Source organism: Rhinolophus sinicus, linkage group LG14 (genome assembly GCF_036562045.2).
Source record: "Rhinolophus sinicus isolate RSC01 linkage group LG14, ASM3656204v1, whole genome shotgun sequence".
NCBI classification, from domain to species: Eukaryota; Metazoa; Chordata; class Mammalia; order Chiroptera; family Rhinolophidae; genus Rhinolophus; species Rhinolophus sinicus.
The window spans coordinates 31,512,052-31,533,045 of NC_133763.1; the positions used below are offsets into that span (position 1 = coordinate 31,512,052).

At 35.5% G+C, this 20,994-nt stretch overlaps 1 protein-coding gene across 3 annotated transcripts in view; it reads left to right on the forward strand.

Annotated features, from left to right (window-relative positions):
* The window catches only part of GPLD1 (glycosylphosphatidylinositol specific phospholipase D1), a 51,674-nt gene that overhangs the window by 3,287 nt on the left and 27,393 nt on the right, over positions 1–20,994 (forward strand). For 2 of the 3 annotated variants that reach the window (XM_019716812.2, XM_019716813.2), the window contains exons 2-8: positions 395–477; positions 3,929–3,984; positions 10,906–10,984; positions 14,277–14,374; positions 14,802–14,912; positions 15,744–15,792; positions 16,426–16,480. In XM_019716812.2, the coding sequence (XP_019572371.2) occupies positions 395–477; positions 3,929–3,984; positions 10,906–10,984; positions 14,277–14,374; positions 14,802–14,912; positions 15,744–15,792; positions 16,426–16,480 (531 nt within the window). Of the gene's footprint in view, positions 1–246; positions 478–3,928; positions 3,985–10,905; positions 10,985–14,276; positions 14,375–14,801; positions 14,913–15,743; positions 15,793–16,425; positions 16,481–20,994 lie in introns of those variants that run through there. The other variant, XM_019716814.2, reaches the window with a different exon arrangement.

Here is a 20,994-nt window from a genome sequence, read left to right on the forward strand (position 1 = left end):
CTTTTTTTTTTTTTTTTTTTAAAGAAAGCAAAGAATATTTGGAGACAACTTTGCTTGTGTCTTCATACAAATTTTGTGTTAAAAAGAAATGCAGAGGAAACCTCTCTTGGTCAGAAGATGCTGTATTTCCACCAGGAGGCATTTAGATTTCAGTTTCTCACTGTTTTTCTCTCACAGGTGCAGTTTGTTTGCTGTCCCAGTGAAGTTAAACAGTAAACAGTTAACTATCCTGGCAGATGACATTATTTTGAATTGAAGCTTGGTTTCGGTGTTAGTGACATGCTTAGAGGGAAAGCAATAGGGCAGGGCCTCGATTTCAGTCTCGGTGCTGCCAGCTCAGAGCAGTTCCCATCACTAGAGGAGTAGTGAGTGATGAGAGCATGTCTGCTTTCAGGTTCTGGTCTGGCCTACTGATTGCGCTGGGCTCGCTATGCCCCAGAGGATCACCATGTGGCATTTCAACACACATAGAAATAGGTAAGTGCCAGCGCTTTGTCATGGTATTAAGGACACTAAATCTGTCAAAAATATTAAGGAAGAGATTGGAAGTCTATCCCATGTGTTGATAACTAGTTTGCCTGCTGTGCTGAGCCACTGGGCAGCAGGGAGGAGAAAGCCAGGACTGGAGTCATCCAGATATGGGGATTGTCAGATGGGGTCAGTGGAGGGGCAGGAAGCAAGAGGGTCCCAAGGGCCTTCTCTGGGTTGGGAAATTATGAGGAGCTGTATAAACCAGAGGTTGCCATGAAGCAGAAGAACTGATAGAGTGGGAGAGGAGAAAGATGGGTGGAATATGAAGGGAGTGAGGAATTTAATTTCTTGTTTTACATTTCCAAGTATATGTAAAGGCCCACGTTTGGTCATGGGAGTGGGTCCCCTGAGTCAAGTGGCTTTAAAGGTGGTTGGCTTCAGGGACAGCAAGGAAGCAAGGGCGTTTGACTAGTCCCTGGCATTAGAGGTGCCCAGAATGATGACAGGAGTTGAGAAGAACTGGGGTACAGTTAGCCGGTGCCCACGAGCTCGGGGGTGAAAGCAGAGTGATCTGGATATGGGTGAAAGGTAGCACCAAGATGTGGTTCTTATACGAAGTGTACTTGTAATGTTTTTTAACTCATGGAAAATGTGAGCCAATTTGTAATATAATTAGATATGATTACATTCCACAGCAGTTTTCACATTAATTTCAGATGTACCTGACATGTGAGTCTTCTTCAATAAAAACAGTAACAATTTTTTATGGTCATGCTACCTCCAGAAGGTATAAAGCAGAACAAGATTACAAATAAAATATGAATTTATCAGTTCAAAATAGACCTAGGTATTGAGTTTGACAGGCAAGAATCAAATCACAGAATTTTATGATTTGAAGGGACACTAGAGGTCACCGAGTCCAGTTCCTTTATTTGACAAATGAGGAAATTGATCCTAGAATTACATGTCCTGACAGCTAGTCTAGTGTTCTTCCCATTAAACCTTTATTGCTAAAAGAGAGTGAGGAGACAATGGAAAAGAGAATCAGACCTAGGTTTTAACACTAGCTTTTCTGTAAACTACATGGATGACTCTGAGCAATTCACTTTCTTAATTCCTCTTCGTAAAATGAGGAGTTGGACTTCTTCATGAATTCTATAATATCTTCCAAGTCTAAGTTCTATGAAATTGAAATTGTTACCACTATAGAAGTAGAACAAAGATAAACAAATATAAATGGGAATTTTTTTAATCCTTAGAGTTAAAAATTAACAAGACAAATGAAATCTAAAATTTCAACAAAATCAGATAATTGTTTGCCTTTCTTCAGTAGGTGCCAAAGGTCCTAATAGATCAATAAATATTAAACATAATATGTTAATAGATAATATATTAAGCATATATTAAATATATTTATTAATATATTAAACACACATATGTTTATGTGAACATAATTAAAGGCAACTCCTAATCTGCCATTTTGAGGATTTTTATATAAAAGACTAAAACTTCAACATTTATTTACTAATAAGTTAGATTATTTTATAAATATCTTGGTTCACGTTTTCACTTCTTACATAGGGCCTGTATGAAATGATGACATTTACATGAGTTACTTAATTAAAACAGGTTTCATTCAGTGGTTTTGATCTAAAAATCATAGAATCCTATGTACAGGTTATTTGTGTGGGCTGTGAACATATCTCTTATGGTATTATTGCTTATAATTTAGTAGTGGCAATATTTTTTTGTTGTATGAATTTAAAAATTGGATGTCATTCATGATAGAAATACCTTTGAATGTCTTCACAAGGAATGTTCATTTTCCTGTCGATTGTAAGAATATTCAGGGTGTGGTTGTCGTGTGTGTGTGTGCGTGTGTGTGTGTGTGTGTGTGTGTGTAGCAGGTGGCCCTCTGAGACAGTTTTTTGTCCTTCTAAAGTAGTCCAATGATGAAAAAACATTTGAGGATCATGAGTTCAATCCGTGGTTTAGTCCCTGTATTGTGTTTCCTATTTGGGTTTTTCTACCTGAGGAGGTTGTTGAGGTATGATAATTATATAGTGGTATGTTGATGATGACTTCTGTGTTTTGAGCTCCTACCATGCATTAGCCATTGTGCTTGTCGTAGCATTTATTTTCTCTGATTCTCTCAACAAACTTGTAATGTGGGTATTATTTACTCAATTTTACATAGGAGGGAACTGAGCACTAGAGCGGTTAAGTAACTTATGCAAGGTCGTAGAGCTAGTTAAGCAGGAACTTTAAATTATTATGCAAATTTCATAAATATTATTATAATTATATTATACTTGTATTAATATTGTCATATAAATATTGTACGAATCTAATTATGGTTGATGAAAATTTTAAGTGAGTACAAACTTAATTTTCATTTCCCACCTCCTTGACAGTCACAACCATAAAATTATATACAAGGTATGATCAAACAATACGGTGAATGTTTAAATAAAAAAAAAGTTACTATAGTAAAAGACACATTGCCATTAATCCCCATCAAAATATCCCCCCTCACGTCAAAGACACTTATCCCATCGTTTTTGCCACTTTCTGAAGCTGTTCTGGAAGTCCTCTTTCGTGAGTGTCTTTAGTTACGCTGTCATGGCTGCCTCCATGTCCTGAATCATTTTGACTTTGGGGAAGAGCCAGAAGTTGCACGGTGCCAGATTCGGTGAATAAGGTGGGTGCGGACACACCATAATGTTTTTATCTGACAGAAATTGCCATATACCAGAATTTTACAGAATATACAGAAGCAACATGTGACACGGAGTGTTGTCATGGTGGAGGATGATTTATGACACTTTAAAATACATCTTCTCTCAACCATAGCTCACACCTGAATGACTGCACCAAACAAGGTAAAACTTTTCGCAAACTGTTACTAAGGCTCCACATGCCACTTCCCATATTGAGGATCCCTGTTTTTCTGTTGGATGGCAATCGGCAGCAGCATTCACCATATTTTGTGATCACAATGGAAATGCTCCATGTCACACATATCTTCTGATACGGCAATTTCTGTCAAGTAAAAACATTATAGTTTGTCCTCATCCACCTATTCACTGGATCTGACATTGTGCAACTTCTGGCTCTTCCTCTAAGTCAAAATGACCATGAAAGGTAAATGTTTTAATTGATTCAGCACATCAAGGCAGCCACGACAAGCACAACTAAAGACACTCACGAAAGAGGACTTCCAGGACTGCTTCAGAAAGTGGCAAGAACAATGGGATAAATGTGTTTGAAACGAAGGGGAGTATTTTGAGGGGGATTAATGGCAATGTGTCTTTTACTGTAATAAATTTTTAAAAATTTAAACATTCACCGTATTTGTTTTAATCATAACTTATACTTTCCTTTTAAAATGATCTCTAGGAAGTTCTGTTTTCAGTTATAGTTGAACTTAATTGATTTATGTTTTTATTTCTCTCAGGACACAGAGCTCTAGAGTTTTTCCAGTTTCAGGATGGGAGTGTTAACTACAAAGAGGTATACAGTTTGATTTTTCTCTTATTCCATGGGCATTAACTTTCATTGATAGGTGCCAAACAAAGGTCCTAACAGATATTTAAACAGTAATTTTAAGAATTATTTTTATATCTTTATAAACCATTAATATTTTTGGTTAAAAGATATATGTCTATCCAGTACTGCTTGAACTTTTTATGTATAAAATTTAAATAATATCATTGAAATATTTTAATTATATGAATCATAGTTTGGGAAAATATTTGAGAGAGATGTTTTTTAAATGGTACATCTTTTTTGTTTTTATAAAGAGAGGTCATTCCTGAGACAAATTGAAATTTGCCTTCCAACTTCTCCTCCTACCATATTCTTTTCTTTCTTTTTTTTAACTTTTTAAAAAAAATTTATTTTAAGTGTTTTTCCAGGACCCATCAGCTCCAGGTCAAGTAATTATTTCAATCTAGTTGTGGAGGGTGCAGCTCACACTGGCTCATACGGGGATTGAACTGGCAACCCTGGTGTTATGAGCATTGCGCTCTAACCAACGGAGCTAACTGACCGCCCCCTCTTACTATATTCTTGGTTGAACTAGCTAATGGCTCATCTTCACCCATCCTCAAATTAGTTGAACCCATTCTGGCCCTATACTTTTTAGATCTATTCTAAATGATACTTTGTGACAAAGATGAAAAGATGTTTCTTAAATACTTAAGTTTGCTGAGAGTGGTTAACATTCTCTCATGATATCAGAATTGGATCCAATTATCACCAGTAAATCTTAATAATCTGGTATGGAAAGCAGGACAGTGAAATAACTGATATCTGTTATATCCCCAAACCACTTTTCCTTGCTCACCAATATAAGAGGCCCTCTAGGAAAAAACAGCATTTATATTTAATTGTCATCTTCTTTGACTCTGATAGAAAGTAGGCAGGAGAGAAAGGAAAAGAAGCAAAAATCGCCTAATTCATGACATGAACACTCAATCCTGACTGTCATAGTGATTTTCTAGTAGAGGATTCAAGCTTGTCTCATTAACTTAATTTAAAACCTGTTCAGTGGACACAGGGCCTTCCCCTCATCATTGGTCCTAATCCACATAGTGATGTCATCATTGGAAATGACCAGGTGCCCCTGAATACTTACCCTTCCCTCTTTTGACTTATAAAGGCAGATAAGGGTTACTTTACCTTTTATAATGTTATCATCCAATCCTTTTTCAAAGATTGATAATTGATTTGATATCTCCAAATTTGGGAATTTACAGTTTTTCTTTCTCCCTACAAAACCTGTTTTTAGGTGACCTATGGGCTCATTGGTACAGTTTGGTGAAACGATACAGAGGAAAGTGGCCTGGAGGATGCTAATTGGCTATATAGACAGATTCCCACAGGTCAGCAGTATCTCGGCAAGTTCTGCCATTTCGGGTCTGAGCTTCGTTGGTTCTAGAATTTTCTTTTGTTAAAACACCCTTACTCTAACTAAATTAATAAGGGAATAATGCATAAAGCTGAGAATATCAATTTATCAATTTACAAGAACTGTAAGGACCAAGCTGACCTCACAGGTCTTTGTTGCCCTGATAATTAATCTCTTCCTAACAAATAAATGGAATGTGGTGTGTTAACCAGGAAGCCATAACAATGGTAGTTATCTGGCTGGTTGCAATCCTCACTCCCTGCCCACAGAACAGGTTTTGACTTTACTGATTATAAAACTGATAACTCATTGTAAGAAAAAAAATTCTCAGAGAAAACCAATGTAAACAGTTTGCTTCATATATTTCCAGCCAATTTTCTGCATATATAGCACTTTTTTTTTCAAAAAAGATTACACTCTACACACTATTTTGTAACTTGCTTTTTTTTCATTCACTATATCAGAGATATCTTTCCTTATCAATTGAGATCTTCAGAATAATTTTTAACAATTACATATTTTCCTGTTCTCCAAAATGACCCTAATTTATTCAGCCAATTTCCTATTTTAACTGTTTTATTTTGAAATAATTAAAAATTGATAGAAATGTTGAACTACTTAGACACATAATTCTCATATACCCTTTACCCAGTTTCCCAAATTGGTGATACCGTATCATATTTGCCTTTTTATACTCTCTGTACATATTGATTTTTCCCTGAGCCATTTGAGAGTTAGTAGCTGATGTAACACTCATTATCCTTTAACACATTGTGTAATTCCTGAAAATAAGAGCGTTCCTATGTAACCACAGTATAATAATCACATTCAGGGAATCAACATTGAAATAACACTATCCATCCAATCCTCAGGCCTCATTCAAATTTTACCCATTGTCTCAATAATATTCTGTATGGTTTCAGGGCCAGTTCAAGATCATGTGTTTTATTTAGTTGTCAATGCTCTCTGATCTCCTCCAACCTGGAACAGTTCCTTAGGCTTTGTATTTAATGACCTTGATATTTTGGAAAAGTATAGTCCAATAACTCTGTAGAATGTACCTTAATTTGGTTTTATGTGATGGTTCCTCATGATTAGATTTCCCTGCAGGTATGTCCTGGCAGAAATATGTTATAACATTGAAGTGATGCTATATTCTCATTGCATAATATTGGAAAGTACACAATGTCAACTTCTACCATTTCTGGTGACATTAACTTTTATTTCAGCTATTGCATTTTTCAGTTCTAAAATTTCCATTCAGTTCTTTATATCTTTTATTTCGTTTTATATTTTTTAGTTTGTATCAAGTGTGTTTGTTATTGTTCACTGAAGCATTTTTATGATTATTGCTTTAAACTAATTGTGAGAAAATTCTAACATTTTGCCATCTGTGTTGATATCTGTTGATTGTCTGTTTTCATTCCTTTTGAGATCTTCCTTTTTCTTGGTGTGATGAATGATCTTTGATTGAAACCTGGACATGTTAGGTATTAGGTTATGAGACTCTGGATCATATTTAAACATCCTGATTTAGTTGGCATCTTCTGATCCCACCTCATTAGGGGGACACTGCCTCCTAACTGCCAACTGGGGTAGAAGTCAAAATTCCCCACGGGGCGTCCACTGATGCCTCTTTGTCTGGGAGGGGTAGGAGTGCCTAATAGCTGCTCCTCACCTCTGCCTCTACTGATGTCAGAGGACAGGATGGCCTCTTACTGCTCGGTGGTGTGAATGCTGTGGTCTCTCCTAGGCCTCTTCTGACACCATTCCAGTGGGGAGTGGAGTGGTGCCTCCTTTCTGACAATTAGGATTAGATGTCTCTGCTCTCCTGATGGTCTCCACTCACACTGATGGGGTGGGGGGTGGGGACAGGATCACAGGGATGAAAGACCTGGCTCCCTCCTTGGCCTGACTCCACTCCAGCAGGGTGCTGGGCACCTCACTACAGCCAGGTGAGGAGAAAGTCCAGGGTCCCCACTCAGCTTTAGCCAGTGTGCGTAAGGGTGGAGGCCACAGTTTTTTCTGGGGTGTTCAGCTGGAGTAGAGAGATTATTGTCTAAGAGTTTTCAGTCTTTATAGGCTGTCCCTTTCCTGGTCCTATGGCATTACGGCTAGAGAGAACAGGCCTTTTTTTTTTTTTTGGACTGCACCCATTAGTGTTTCCTGATGGCTGGCTGGCTCTTCCAGTGTCCAGTTTGGGATGTACAAGCAAAAAGAACACTCAGAAAACTCACCACAGTGTTATTCTTCTGTCCCAAGTTTCCTGTCAATCTGCATACTTACCTCTACATTTCAGAGTATCTTCCGTTCATGTTGTATACAAGGTCCAGGGTTTTTCGTTGTACTTAGCAAGAGGAGCAAGGAAAAGTGCATCTATTCCATCTTCCTGGAAGCAGAAATCCTAGTAATGGTCATTTTTATCTCTTGGTTGAGATGGTGTCTGCCACATTGTTACTCTGGAAAGTTAATAAGTATTTTCTACTTTTTAATTAATTAGCAAGTAAATATTTTGTGGAGAGATATATTGAGGTAATGTAAATATCCTGTTTCTCATCAAACTTAGCACCCATTGATTCTTGCCTGTAATAATTATTATGATGGTTGCCAAATTGTTTATCCGATTCCATCATTCCTTCCACATTTATTATTTGGCATCTGCTGCAAGGTAGAGAGTTTCCTTCTTCCCTATTTATATATTCATATTAACCTACATTCAGGAAGTCCTATTTTAGTCAATGGTTTACATTTCAGTGCTATCACTACTTAACTTGATGCTCAAACTGTTCCAGACTTTGCTGCAAGTTGGTGTTTTGTGTCTGTCTCTCTCTGTGTCTATCTACCTACCTGTTTAAAACCATGAGATCATACAAAAATAGCTGCAATTGTAATCCATCACCTTAAGATTTATTCTAGTCTTCTTTGTGTCCATATCTGTAATTCTTTTCTCCAACAGTGAGAAACCTGGCATACACACACACACACACACACACACACACACACACACACTCACACTCACACACACTCACACACTCTTACATGTTTCGTCTCCTCGTGTATGCTCATCTTCTGACCAGGCTTGGCAAATCCCTTCAGCTCTGGTATTGTTGGCCGAATCCCCTTGACCCAGAAACAACGAAAACACAAAACAGGGAAGACATATGACCGAGGAAGGGTTAATATTCTTAATTGCTCATGAATTTCATTGAAATTTCTTGATAAGTATCTTCAGATTTAGAAACATAAACTATAAAAAACTTTTTATTTTTGCCAATTTGGTAGTTGAAAATGGTATTTTGTTACAGGTTTAATTAGCACTTTATTAATTATTAATGAAAGTTAAATATATTTTCAAGTGTTTATTGACTATTTGTATTACCTCTTTTATGAATCGTCCATGTCTTTTCCTTATTTTTCTATTAGGATATTGATCTTTATCTTGATGTGTAAGAATGGCTTATTTATTAAAGAGATTAGCCTGTCATCTATCAAATAATACTTGTGGTTATTTTTCTCTTCCATTTGTTTCTGGTGATTATTATCGGAAGAAAACTTAAATTTTTGTGTACTTAAGTTCATCAGTCTTTTCTTTGATGGTTGTTGCCTATATGTTTTGCTTACAAAAAGCATTCCCACTCTGAAATTATAGAATTATCCATGTAAACTTTGTCTTGTTAATTTTATGGCTCCATTTTTGACATTTAAATCTCTAATTTATATTGTATTGATTTTGGCATAAGCATGATAGGGATCTAGTGGCCTGTCATTAGTAATATTAATTTCTAGTCAGTGTCTCCTAAGCTATGAAGCATGGATTTCCATGCCAAAAACGGAATACTCATTGCAATGGGGTGTGCCCATACCATTTATTAATTACTCCATCCTTTACTCCTCTGTATCATACATTAAGTCATTATGTAGGCTTGAGTCTGTTTTTCTTCTTTATTCTGTTTTATTTATCTTTTTCTTTTGGTTCTGATGTTATGCTGTAAAACATGTCTGTTTTATTTATCTGAAGGATAAATCCTCCTTCTGTACTCTTTTTCCCCCCAGCAGTTTTCTGACTATTTTGATGACACATTTACTTTTCAAAATTTACTTCAGAATTCTATTTTCATGTTAAATAACAACATCTACCTCACTGGGAGATTCAGAGTCAACAAGTCTTGATATATATAAAATAACTAGAACAATGGCTGGTGTAGTAAATATTCAGTTAATTATTATTAAGTGACAAAAGTCCAACTTGAGTTGTCTTTAGAAAAAAAGGAGACTTTATGGGTTCATGTAACTGACAGCCCAGGGCAGAGCTGGTCCCTGAAGTCTAGGTAGTGCTATCTTTCTCCATGTGGAGGACACTGGCCATGTAGGACTCAGCCTCCAAACTGAAAATCCCCAAAGGGAAGAGGGTGTCTTCCCCAGGGCTCTAGCTGAGAGGTCTTGGGGAAGTTTCTAACTGAACAAGCTTTGATTTAACATGCATCTCTGAGCCAAATATCATGGTGTGAGGACATGCTGGCCTCATACCTCCACCTGTGGTCATCCTCACCTGCTCAACATGGAAAGGGTTCTCCTTGGGAGAGAGGGATTCTGTGCGTAGAAGACTGGGGTGGGATACATCCTGGTTGGAAAAGCAACAGCAAAAAGCAGATGACACTATATTTCTTATGCTTTGAGTCCTTTGTGGTACTTCTGCTTGGCCTCCATGTATGATCCACACTATTATTGAAAAATTAAAAAGTTGGGTTGCCAAACTTCGTCTTTGCTCATCATGTCAATCAGAGTTCACTTGCAGATGATGGAAACCCCTCTGGGTAACTTATGCTGAGGGGTGCTCAGTACCAAACAGTAGGGAATTCAATGCTGACAGGCTGAGAACTGGAGGAGCTGGACCCAGGCTGAATGTCCAAAAAGGACGCCCATAACCACACACACAACTAAAGACACTCATGAAAGAGGACTTCCAGAACTGCTTCAGAAAGTGGCAAGGACAGTGGGATAAGTGTGTTCAAAGCGAGGGGCAGTATTTTGAGGGGAGATTAATGGCAATATGTCTTTTACTATAATATAAATTTTTTATAACATTAACATTTTTATGACATTCACCGTATTATTTGATCACACCTCATATATGTTTGTATTTTTCTCATTTCACTGATTCTCAATGGATCATTGAGAATCTTACACACACCAGTTCTAGGTCATGAAATACCCTTAGGGAAATCCTGCTCTACTGGGTAGACAGAGAAAACAAAAGAAGGTGAAATTCAAATAGGTAATGTTTGCTACTTCTTAATTAGCCTTTCTCTTTTTGGTAGGAAAGTACCCAAAATTACATATTGTGTTGGATTGTGCATGAATTTTATTATGTATTTATTTATGCCTGCCTTCTTGCCTCCTAACACACTTACCTCACCCCTAACTCCGTTGTTCCTGTGTCCCATCACTGGAAGTTGACTGGACTGGCTCTTCCCAGACTGTTGACTTTCCCCCCTTAATCTCTACATTTTCCTGCTCCCCAGCTGTTACTTGAACACCAGGACGCATATCAGGCTGGAACCGTGTTTCCCGATGCATTCTACGCCAGCATCTGCAGAAGAGGTAAGATGAAGATTTGCAGACCAAACTGTCACATTTACTCGGTCAGTAGGAATCTCTGTGACTTAAAAAAACATCAATACCACATTATATTTTCCACTATTGTTGGTCCATGATTTAGTTCACAGAGTTACATTCTCCATTTAACCAAAACTTACGTGCTTAGAAATTCTGAAAGCATAAAATTTCTGAAAACTTTAACCCTCACTTGCACTGCTTTGAGTCAGAAGAGGTTTCCACCTCTATAACATGGTCATGATAGTACCTGCTTACTGCTTTACTGGATTTTTGTTGACATGAATGCATATTATTTTGTCAAGTGTTATGCAAATCTAAGGTAATGTTATGTTTTGTATCAGTGAGGGTCCAAGCTGGACAGAGAAGTTACACTCAAATTGGGTCATTTAATGGGAGTTTTAAAAGGGGACTGGTTACAAAAATATGGTCAAGATGGAAGAAATTGGAAGGAATGGTGCAAGGGAGAGAATGTTTACTGTAACTGCAGAAAGAGAGTGAATTGTGTGGAGAAGGTATCTTGATGGAGGCCATGACCTTCCCTCAGGGGACACAGCAAGCCCACTGTAACCCCACAGAACGGAATCTAGAAGAATGAGTACCCCAACCTTTTCTCTTCCTTTTCTGTACGTCCTGTTGGTTCTTCCTACTGGCCAAACTCAACCCAACTCAACCAAAGCAAGAGGGCAAAGAAGCCAGTGTAAGTAGGTCACCTCAGAGGCACTGCATAGGGTGGAGAAGGGTGGAGAGTGGATCTGCGGGGAGAATGAAAGACATCCAGCACACTGGGTCATCATGTGAACCATTTTTGGAATCTCAGGGTCATCAGCCATTATCTCATATTAAGTACAGTGATGCCTTTAGAGTCGGTGAAATGTTTAGGGCTGTTTGCTCATACAGTAATGATCCCAGATGACCTTTGTGTTTCTCATATTTGTAAGTTGCTCTTCTGTTTCCCTCTTAGTCTGTGAACTGTCATTGCTCAGTCCTATTATTTTTGCCTGCTTGTTACAGTCCTCCCTCTTCCTAACTGTTGTTTCTAATTTAGCATTTCCCAAACTATATTCAGGGGGCTTTAATTTTAACAGTTCCTTGATATCTTACCTAAAAAAGAAAGAATAAAAAAGGATTGCTTTATAAATTAAATTTGAGAAACATTGCTTAATATGTGCTATTTTTAGATACAGACAGAATACACAATAATAAAGATTCTGAGAATAGTGGAAGAGGAATGCAAACTCCAGCACTTTTTTTTTTTTTTGTAAAGCAATAGATATCCCCTTATCTGGTGTAAAGATTGCGACCGGTGTATGACCGATGAACCAAAAAGTCAGCCGGAAAGAATAAAAAAATATATGACAATTATAAGGAATTTGAATGCAGAGCCCTCTTAGATTTTTATGAGTTTTTCGAAATTTTACCTTTGTCTCATATCTACTTCAACAGTAGATTTCTTTTTCTTCTTTAGTGATTCACTGTTATTGCACCCTTCAAAAGGACTTAGATATTTAGTTGCCAAAAAAAACCCTCTGTTTCTTGTACGCATATTTCGTCAGTTTACCTAATAATGAATTAAATTCTATAATTACAATAATAAGGACAACTGGCTTAAACAAAGTTAGAAACAGACCTGGCTGGCCCTCCATAAATATGGCACAGCTGTGGGGACAGAGGTGCCTGTGGATAGCAGCTCGCACACCCTGGGTGGGGGTGGAGGGGTTTCTTTTACTTCCAGTCAGTATGATTTACAGAGGGAAGGAAGAACTCTGGCTAATCTGGTATTTAGTTAAATGGAGGTGTGTCAGAAGAGCTCCCATATATGTAATTCTGGATTTGTACTGTATTCTGTGGAATAGGAATTGTAAGTTTATCTCTAGGAAAGCTGTCAGAGCAAATCAAATTTCTTAGTTACAACTTCTTTGAAAATCATTTTCAGAGAAACCAATGATTTAAAATGTGTTGGGTTATTTCTACTTTAGCAACAGTGTAACAATTTGGAACTGAGGGATCTGAATTTTGGAGTTTTGCTTTTGGTTGCCCCTGTGACATGTGACACTCCATGAAGAATTGTGGCATTTGGAGGTTTAGAATTAGATGCCAGTTCTGTCTTTCCTACCCCTCCTGTGGGAATAAAGAGGTACCTGTTCGGGACCCTTATTAACCTACTCAGGATGCTTGGGGGCCTGTGCCATTTTGAAACAATTATGATAAATTTAAAAGCTTGGAAAGTCTTTAGTGTATCTGCTTTTGTCTTTTGTGCTTTTAGGGAGGCTGACTGTGGTGGACAAGAAGATTAAAAAAACCAACAACAGTTTATCTCCTTAGTTTTAGGGCACAGATTTGAAAACACTTTTGTCTGGCACCATACATAGTTATTACAATATTATTGACTATATTCCCTATGCTGTATTTTACATCCCCATGATTGTTTCTATAACTGGCAATTTCTACTTTTTAATCCCTTCACTATTTTCACAAAGGCCGCCCAAACTTCTACCCATCTCGTGACCATCAATTTGTTCTCTGTATCTATGAGTTTCTGTTTTGTTTTTGTTTTTTGTTAGATTCTACATATAATTGAGATCAAATGGTATTTGTCTTTCTCTGTCTGCCTTATTTCACTTAGCATAGTACCCCCTAGGTCCACCCATAAATGGTAAGATTTCATTTCTTCTGGCCAAGTAATGTTCCATTATAGATATGTACCACATCTTCTTTATCCTATCATTTTTCAGGGTGATCACTTCATAAATTGTCTAATCACTATGTTGTACATCTGAAACTAATAATATTGTATATCAACTATAGTTGAAAAATAAATGTAAAAAAATTTAAATTATTCTGTCATAAACTAAATTTTGTTAAAAATATGTATGTACATATTTAGACATTTATTTAAAACAATTAGAAGTAAATACATCAAAATGTTCATTGTGGTTGCCCAAGATGATGCAATTATGGATGATTGTAGCTCCTTTATTACTTTTGTAATAATAATTATTAAAAAGAAACTTTAGTTACTTCCTGTCAAAAAAAAAAAAAAAAAAAGCACAACTTCCAGCCTCTATTGCAGCACAGGTGATACGCAATGCCATGAACCAGCTTAAGCTCCTTTCTCTTTTGGTGACTCTTCTGTTCTAGAGGCTTCCTTTGAATTCAAAGAAGAAACTAAGAGATTTGGAGAGAAGAAGAAGGGACTCAGCAGGCAGTGGTGAAAGATTTAATTGGGAACCTCATACTTTTTAAGCAAGAATCCTGAATTCTGCCTTTGTTTTGTCAGGACAATTCCATGATGTGTCTGAGAGCACCCACTGGACTCCATTTCTCAATGCGAGCATTCATTATATCCGAGAGAACTACCCCCTCCCCTGGGAGAAGGTAGGCATGGCCCTCTTACCCTATTTCTGCACCTGTATTGACCCCATTTGTACACACACACTCACCCCAGACTCTGAGGGTTGTTCACCACTGTACCTTCAGTGCCAAACACAATACATGGGACATAGGAGATGGCTAGTTAATACTTGAATAAATTATATATTTTTTTAAGTTTGGGTTATGTTACTTGGTCATTTTGCTCCAATAGTAATTAATCTTCCAAGGCACTCCAAAACATGTCAAAAAGTCCTTTGTGGTTTTTTTTTTTTTTTTTTTTTTTGGTAACTAGACACAACAATGTGCCCGCCTTTGATTTTTTTTTTGGTTAAATTCTCAGTAATGGAAATGAATTCATATTTACCAAAACTTTATATAGGATTGTTATAAAATAACCCAAACACATGACTGTAACCTAATTACTTGGCAGGACACAGAGAAGTTGGTAGCTTTCTTGTTTGGAATTACGTCTCACATGGTGGCAGATGTCAGCTGGCATAGCCTGGGCATCGAACAAGGGTTCCTGAGAACAATGGGCGCTGTGAGTACATGTCACCGAGGCTAATGACTTCATGGGGGTGAAACCATCATACCCAAGATCAAAACTGGACCTTTTTAAAGGAAATGAAAATGTTATTCAGATGTCACGTGGAAATACAATTTGCTGCCCAAAGCATATTTGTTAGATTTCCATCTTGTCTTATTAATTCCTCTTACTCTTCTTGGTACCTGGGTAAGTTCGTCCCCATGGGCAAAACAACTAATGTGTACTGAAAACAGTGACAGATGTGATGTCCTGCTTTAGTCATAAATGATATTTTAGAAATTTTATGTTTTATTCAAGCCATATACCTTGGTAAAGATATGAATACCTACTACTTGGTTCTATTTAAAAGTAATAGTTCTGTGTGTTTTTTCTCCCTTTTTAATTTTCTATATGTATATGTGCTGCCGAAGCGAGCACTTAACTTTCTATATGAAAATACCATGTCCCCAAGCTGTGATCTTACCTGGTGACTTAGCTTCTGGAAGTCCCCTCTGGTCATTCACTGATGCTAATACCATTCTGTGAGAAGCTTAAACTTGGACTCAGTAGAGATTTTGTAGATATATAATACTATTAGGTGCCAATGTCTGCAGTATCTTCATCTGTTACCAGACATTAAGTATACAACTCAGCTGCCAATATAATTTGTTGTAACAGATGAAATAATAAAACTAAATGTTTTTTGAAAATTGGGTTCATCCACTATGTATCCTCAGCAGTTCATTGTGTTAGGCTGCCATTTCCCCACTACTTGCTTACTTGTGGTGTAGGGGTTGGGGCTACACTTTATTATATGTATCAGATGGTTCTTTCTTTCTTTCTCAGATTGATTTTCATGGCTACTATTCTGAGGCACATTCAGCTGGTGATTTTGGTACTGTTTATTTATATTTGCCAAATTTTCTTTTGTGGTAGTTATATTTCATGTGTAATGAAGTGACTACTGTATCTTAAATATGTATTGTTTTTATCATACCAATAGTACATGCTAACTGCTTTATATTTTAGTTCATTTAGAGTACAGGCATACCTCATTTGACATAGACATGTTCTTTCGAAAAGTTGTGTATGTGTGTATTTTTTTGTTAAATCACATTTTATCATTAACTTGTATCATAATTTTAGAAAACCTTTATTTTTATATCATATTAAAATTAATTACCTAGTGTCTGCTAATACATTAGCTTTAAATTGGTAAACTCCATCTTTTTTTCTGTGGTAAATTACCTTTAAATGTACAAACTAGATGGTGAGTAGTATTTATTTAAAAGAAGACTTATGGTCCAGCTTTCCTTAAAGTAAAAAACACTTTGGTTATATGAGTGACTCTTAATTCATATTTTACTAGCTAAGATTTTAAAAGATCACTTTTCTTAATATGAACAATGAACAGAAACTTGTAACAGTGTGAAGAACTGATAAACTGGGTTGTGCAAATTTGTGTTGAAAGAAGCCTGCTATGAGTGGTCACTAACTACAACATGTAAATATTTTTCTCACACCACAGGAGGAGATGTGTTGAGCCAGTTTGAGTTTAATTTTAATTACCTTACACGGCACTGGTAAGAGCAATGTATATTTAAATACTCGTATGTGGTATCTAAACGGCATTTAGATACCTTTTTTTCCCCTTAGAAAATATAACTTACAATGCTATTAGGAGTCTTCTGCATTTGTAACTTTTGAAAAGTAAAACTGCAAATTGGAATAGGCAAAATAGATTCTTTAAATATTTGTGAATTATAACAAACATAGTAAAGAATGTATATTTACAAATACAAAATAATAAGATATACACCTGTGTAGCTACCACTCAGTTTAACAAATAGAGCATCATCATATCTTAGGAGCTCCTTGCCTTCCCTCTATCCCATCGCCTTCTCTCCCCGCAGGGGTATCCACTACTCTAGGTCTCCTGTTAATAATTTTTGTTGCTTTTCTTTCTAGTTTTACTACATGTGGATGTATCCATATGTAAAATATTGTATAGTTTTTTCATTTTCAATGAATAGAATGACACAATATGTGTTGCAAATATTTGCTTAAAATTATGTTTCTGAGATTTAACTATATTGATATGTTCGACTGTAGTTCATTTATTTTTATCACTGTATGGTCCTATTGTGTGGATGCACCAATACAACCAACTCCATTTTAATGTGGATGGATATGTAAGTCATATTTAGAGTTTTTGTGTTACACATAGTGTTCCTATGAACATTTTTGAATATACATTTGTACACTAAAGAGGACTCTTTCAACCTCCAGAAGTGGAATAGTTAGGTCATTGGACTTATGTATATTTCACTTAACTAAGTGATCCCAGACTCTTTCAAAATGCTCTTCCCAATTTGTTCTCTGATTGGCTTTGTATAATAATTCTGCTGCTTCTGCATTCTCCAATACTTGGTATTGTCCAACTTAAACTTTTGTCTAACCTGTTTGGTGTCTGTTGGTATCTCATTAAAATTTTGATTTACATTTCCCAAATTACTAATGAGGTTAAACATTCTTTCATAATTTATTAATCATTTATGTTTGATTTTAAGTGAAAATCTTCAGTTTTTAGCTTATTTTTCTTTCTTTCTTTTTTCTTTTTATTATTGGTTTCAGATGTATAAAACAACATAATGATTAGACATTTACACCCCTCACAAAGTGATAACCCCAACAAGTCTACTACCCATCTGGCACCATACATAGCTATTACAATACCATTAACTATATTCCCTATGCTGTACTTTATATCCCATGACTATACATATATTTAAATTATAGTTGACATTCAATATTATTATTATTTTAATTTATCACTCAGATTTTATTTTTATTATTATTATTTTTATTATTTTTAGGTGTATAACAACATAATGATTAGACATTTACACCCCTCACAAAGTGATAACCCCAACCAGTCTACTACCCATCTGACATCAGACATAACTATTACAATACCATTGACTATGTTCCCTATGCTGTACTTTACATCCCGTGACCATATATATATATATATATATATATATATATATAGAGAGAGAGAGAGAGAGAGAGAGAGAGATTATAGTTGACATTCAATATTATTTTATATTAGTTTCAGATATAGCCTATTTTTTCTATTGTGTTGTTTGTTCTTTTTATTTGTGTTTTTTGTCTGTTAGGGCTTCTCATCTTTTGTCAGTTTATCATTTGTTACAAATACCTTTTTACAGTTTATGGTATGTTTTTACTTATTTCATGGTGTATCTTAACAGAATTTATTAATTTTAATGTATTTGAACATATCAGTGTTTTCCTTTTAACTTGTATTTTTGATGTCTTATTAAAGTTAAAGAAATCCTTCCCTAATTTGAGGGCATGAGGTTATTCTCTTACCCTTTTACCCTCTCTTCTAAAAGCCTTCTAAATCTATTATAGTTTTATTATTTAAAAAAAGTATTTGTCTTTAATTTACCTGGAATTAATTTTTTGTATATTCTGAGATAGACTCTAATTTCATTTTTTTCTATAGAGATTCACTGATTGTCTCAAAATCATTTACCAACAGTCTACCCTTTCCTCATTGATCTATACTGCCCTCTGTGACATAAATGATAATCCCATGTATGTGGGTCAGTTTCTGGGCTTTCAGTTATGACTGTCCCTGAGAAATACTGATTTTCTTCAGTTGTGGTGGCTTTATAGTATGTCTTGACATTTGTTAGGGCTGAACTGCCAACCAGTCCTTTTTCTTCAAATGTACATTGCCTATTTCTTTACCTTGACTTTTTCAAATCAAGTGGTAAGATCAAGTTGCCATGTTCCTAGGAAAGTCTTGTTGGAATCTTTATTAGAATCGCACTGAATCTAGAAGTCAATTGGAAGAGAATTAACAATTAACAATATTTGCAATATTGAGTCCTCTTATCCATTAGTATGCTATATATTTTATTTGTCTTCTTTAATAACCTTAAAGTTTTGTAAGTTTTTCATCAAGGTCTTATACGTTTTATTAGATATGGTTCCAGAGACTTTATATTTTTCTTTGGTACCATAAATGGTAATTTTTGGTACCAGTTATATTTTTTAAGTGATTGCTGGTATACAGAAATGCAAGTGCCTTTCTAATTTTGATTTTGTATCTAGCAACATATAAAGCTATCTTATTAATTCTAATAATTTATCTGGAGAGTCTTTTTATAACCTATAAATTGTGACAATTTTGCTATTCCTTTTCAATGTTTATACCTGTAATTTGTTTTTCTTACTGTATCACACTGGCTAATATTTCTAGTACAGTAGAAGTGGTGATATTGGGCATACTTTTCTTATTTCTGATCTTAAAGAGAATGATTTCAAAATTTCGTCATTAAATGTAATGTTTGCTGTAGATTTTTATGAATATCTTTTATCAAGTTAAGAAAGTTCCCAACTATTTCTAGTTTGCTAGTAGTTTTTATTAGAAATTAATTTCGTATGTATTGAACTCTTACTCTGCATCTGTTGAGATAGTTGTTTCTTAATCTGTTAATATACTGAATTATAGTAATCTATTTGCTAATATAAAATCAACTTTACTTCCTGAGACAAAACCAATTTTGCAATGATAGATCATTTCTTTTATATTTGTTGCATCTGTTCTTGCTGCTTAGGATTTTTGCATCTGTGTTTTTGAGAGAGCTTGTACTGTAATTTTCTTGTGCCCTTGTTTGGTTTTGGTGTCAAGGTTATGCTAGTTTCATGAAATCAGGTGGCAAGTTTGGTTTCCTTTCCTATTCTCTGGAAGTCTGTGTGAGATTTGAGCTTTGATTTCTTGAATGTTTGGTAGAATTTATCTGTAAAGCCTGATGTTTTCTTTGTAGGGGTGTTTAAAGTTTTTTCTTTAATGGTTATAGGACTATACAGTTTTTCAATTTCTTTTTAAAGAGTTTTATAGTTTTATAGGACTTTTCCATTTCATCTAAGTGTTTAAACATTTTGGCATGAGGTTGTTCATAATATCTTATCTTTTCCTGTTTTATTTGCACTTATATTCCCTTGTTATCCATGTTATTTATCCTACCTTCTGTTATGTTTTTAAACAATCTTGTCTAATATTTTTCAGTTTTATTATTATTTTAAAGAATGAACTTTTGGCTTTATTGATTCTCTCTATGTTCGTTTTTCCCTTTCATTATTTTTTATTCATATGTTTATTTTCTTCTACTTTTTTTGGGTTCCTATGAAATTCATTGATTCTTGATTTAAGGTCTAGCATATGATCAATTTTTGTAGATATTCCATATGTTTCTGAAAAGAATGTTAATTCTCCAATTTTAGTTTAATATCATATACAGAGGGTGCCAAAAAAATATATACACACATGTTAAGAAAGGAAAACTGTATTAAAATTGTAATAATATATACCAACAACAAAAGATGAATACAAATCACATTCGACTTCTGCAATTACAAGAAGTGCTCAAAGTGGTTACCATCAGCATCCAGAGACTTCTGATTACGACGAACTACTGCATGAGCAATGTTGACCAAAGTGTCTACTTGTACACATTTATTTGGCACCCCCGGTATATATATGCTTCTTAGCGCAAACTTATTAAATTTATTGTTAAAGTCAGATTTGTAAGCTATAAATAGTCTTTCTTTTTATTTTTTAATCAGATTGATCTAATAATTACCAAGAAAGAAATTTGTTTAAAAATCTCTCTGTGATGTGCATTTTTTCAATTTCTCCTTGTAGTTCTGTCAAAGTTTGCTATATATGCGTCTGAAGATACATCATTAAGAACATTCAAGTTTCAAATCTTATTTATCTTTCTGGTGAATTGAACCCTTTATCATGATGTCTAGTGACCTTCTTTATCTCTAATAATGCTTGTTGCCTTCTACTTTTTTTTTTTTTTAAAGATTTTATTGGGGAAGGGGAACAGGACTTTATTGGGGAACAGTGTGTACTTCCAGGACTTTTTTCCAAGTCAAGTTGTTGTCCTTTCAGTCTTAGTTGTGGAGGGCGCAGCTCAGCTCCAGGTCCAGTTGCCATTGCTAGTTGCAGGGGGCACAGCCCATCCCTTGTGGGACTCGAGGAATTGAACTGGCAACC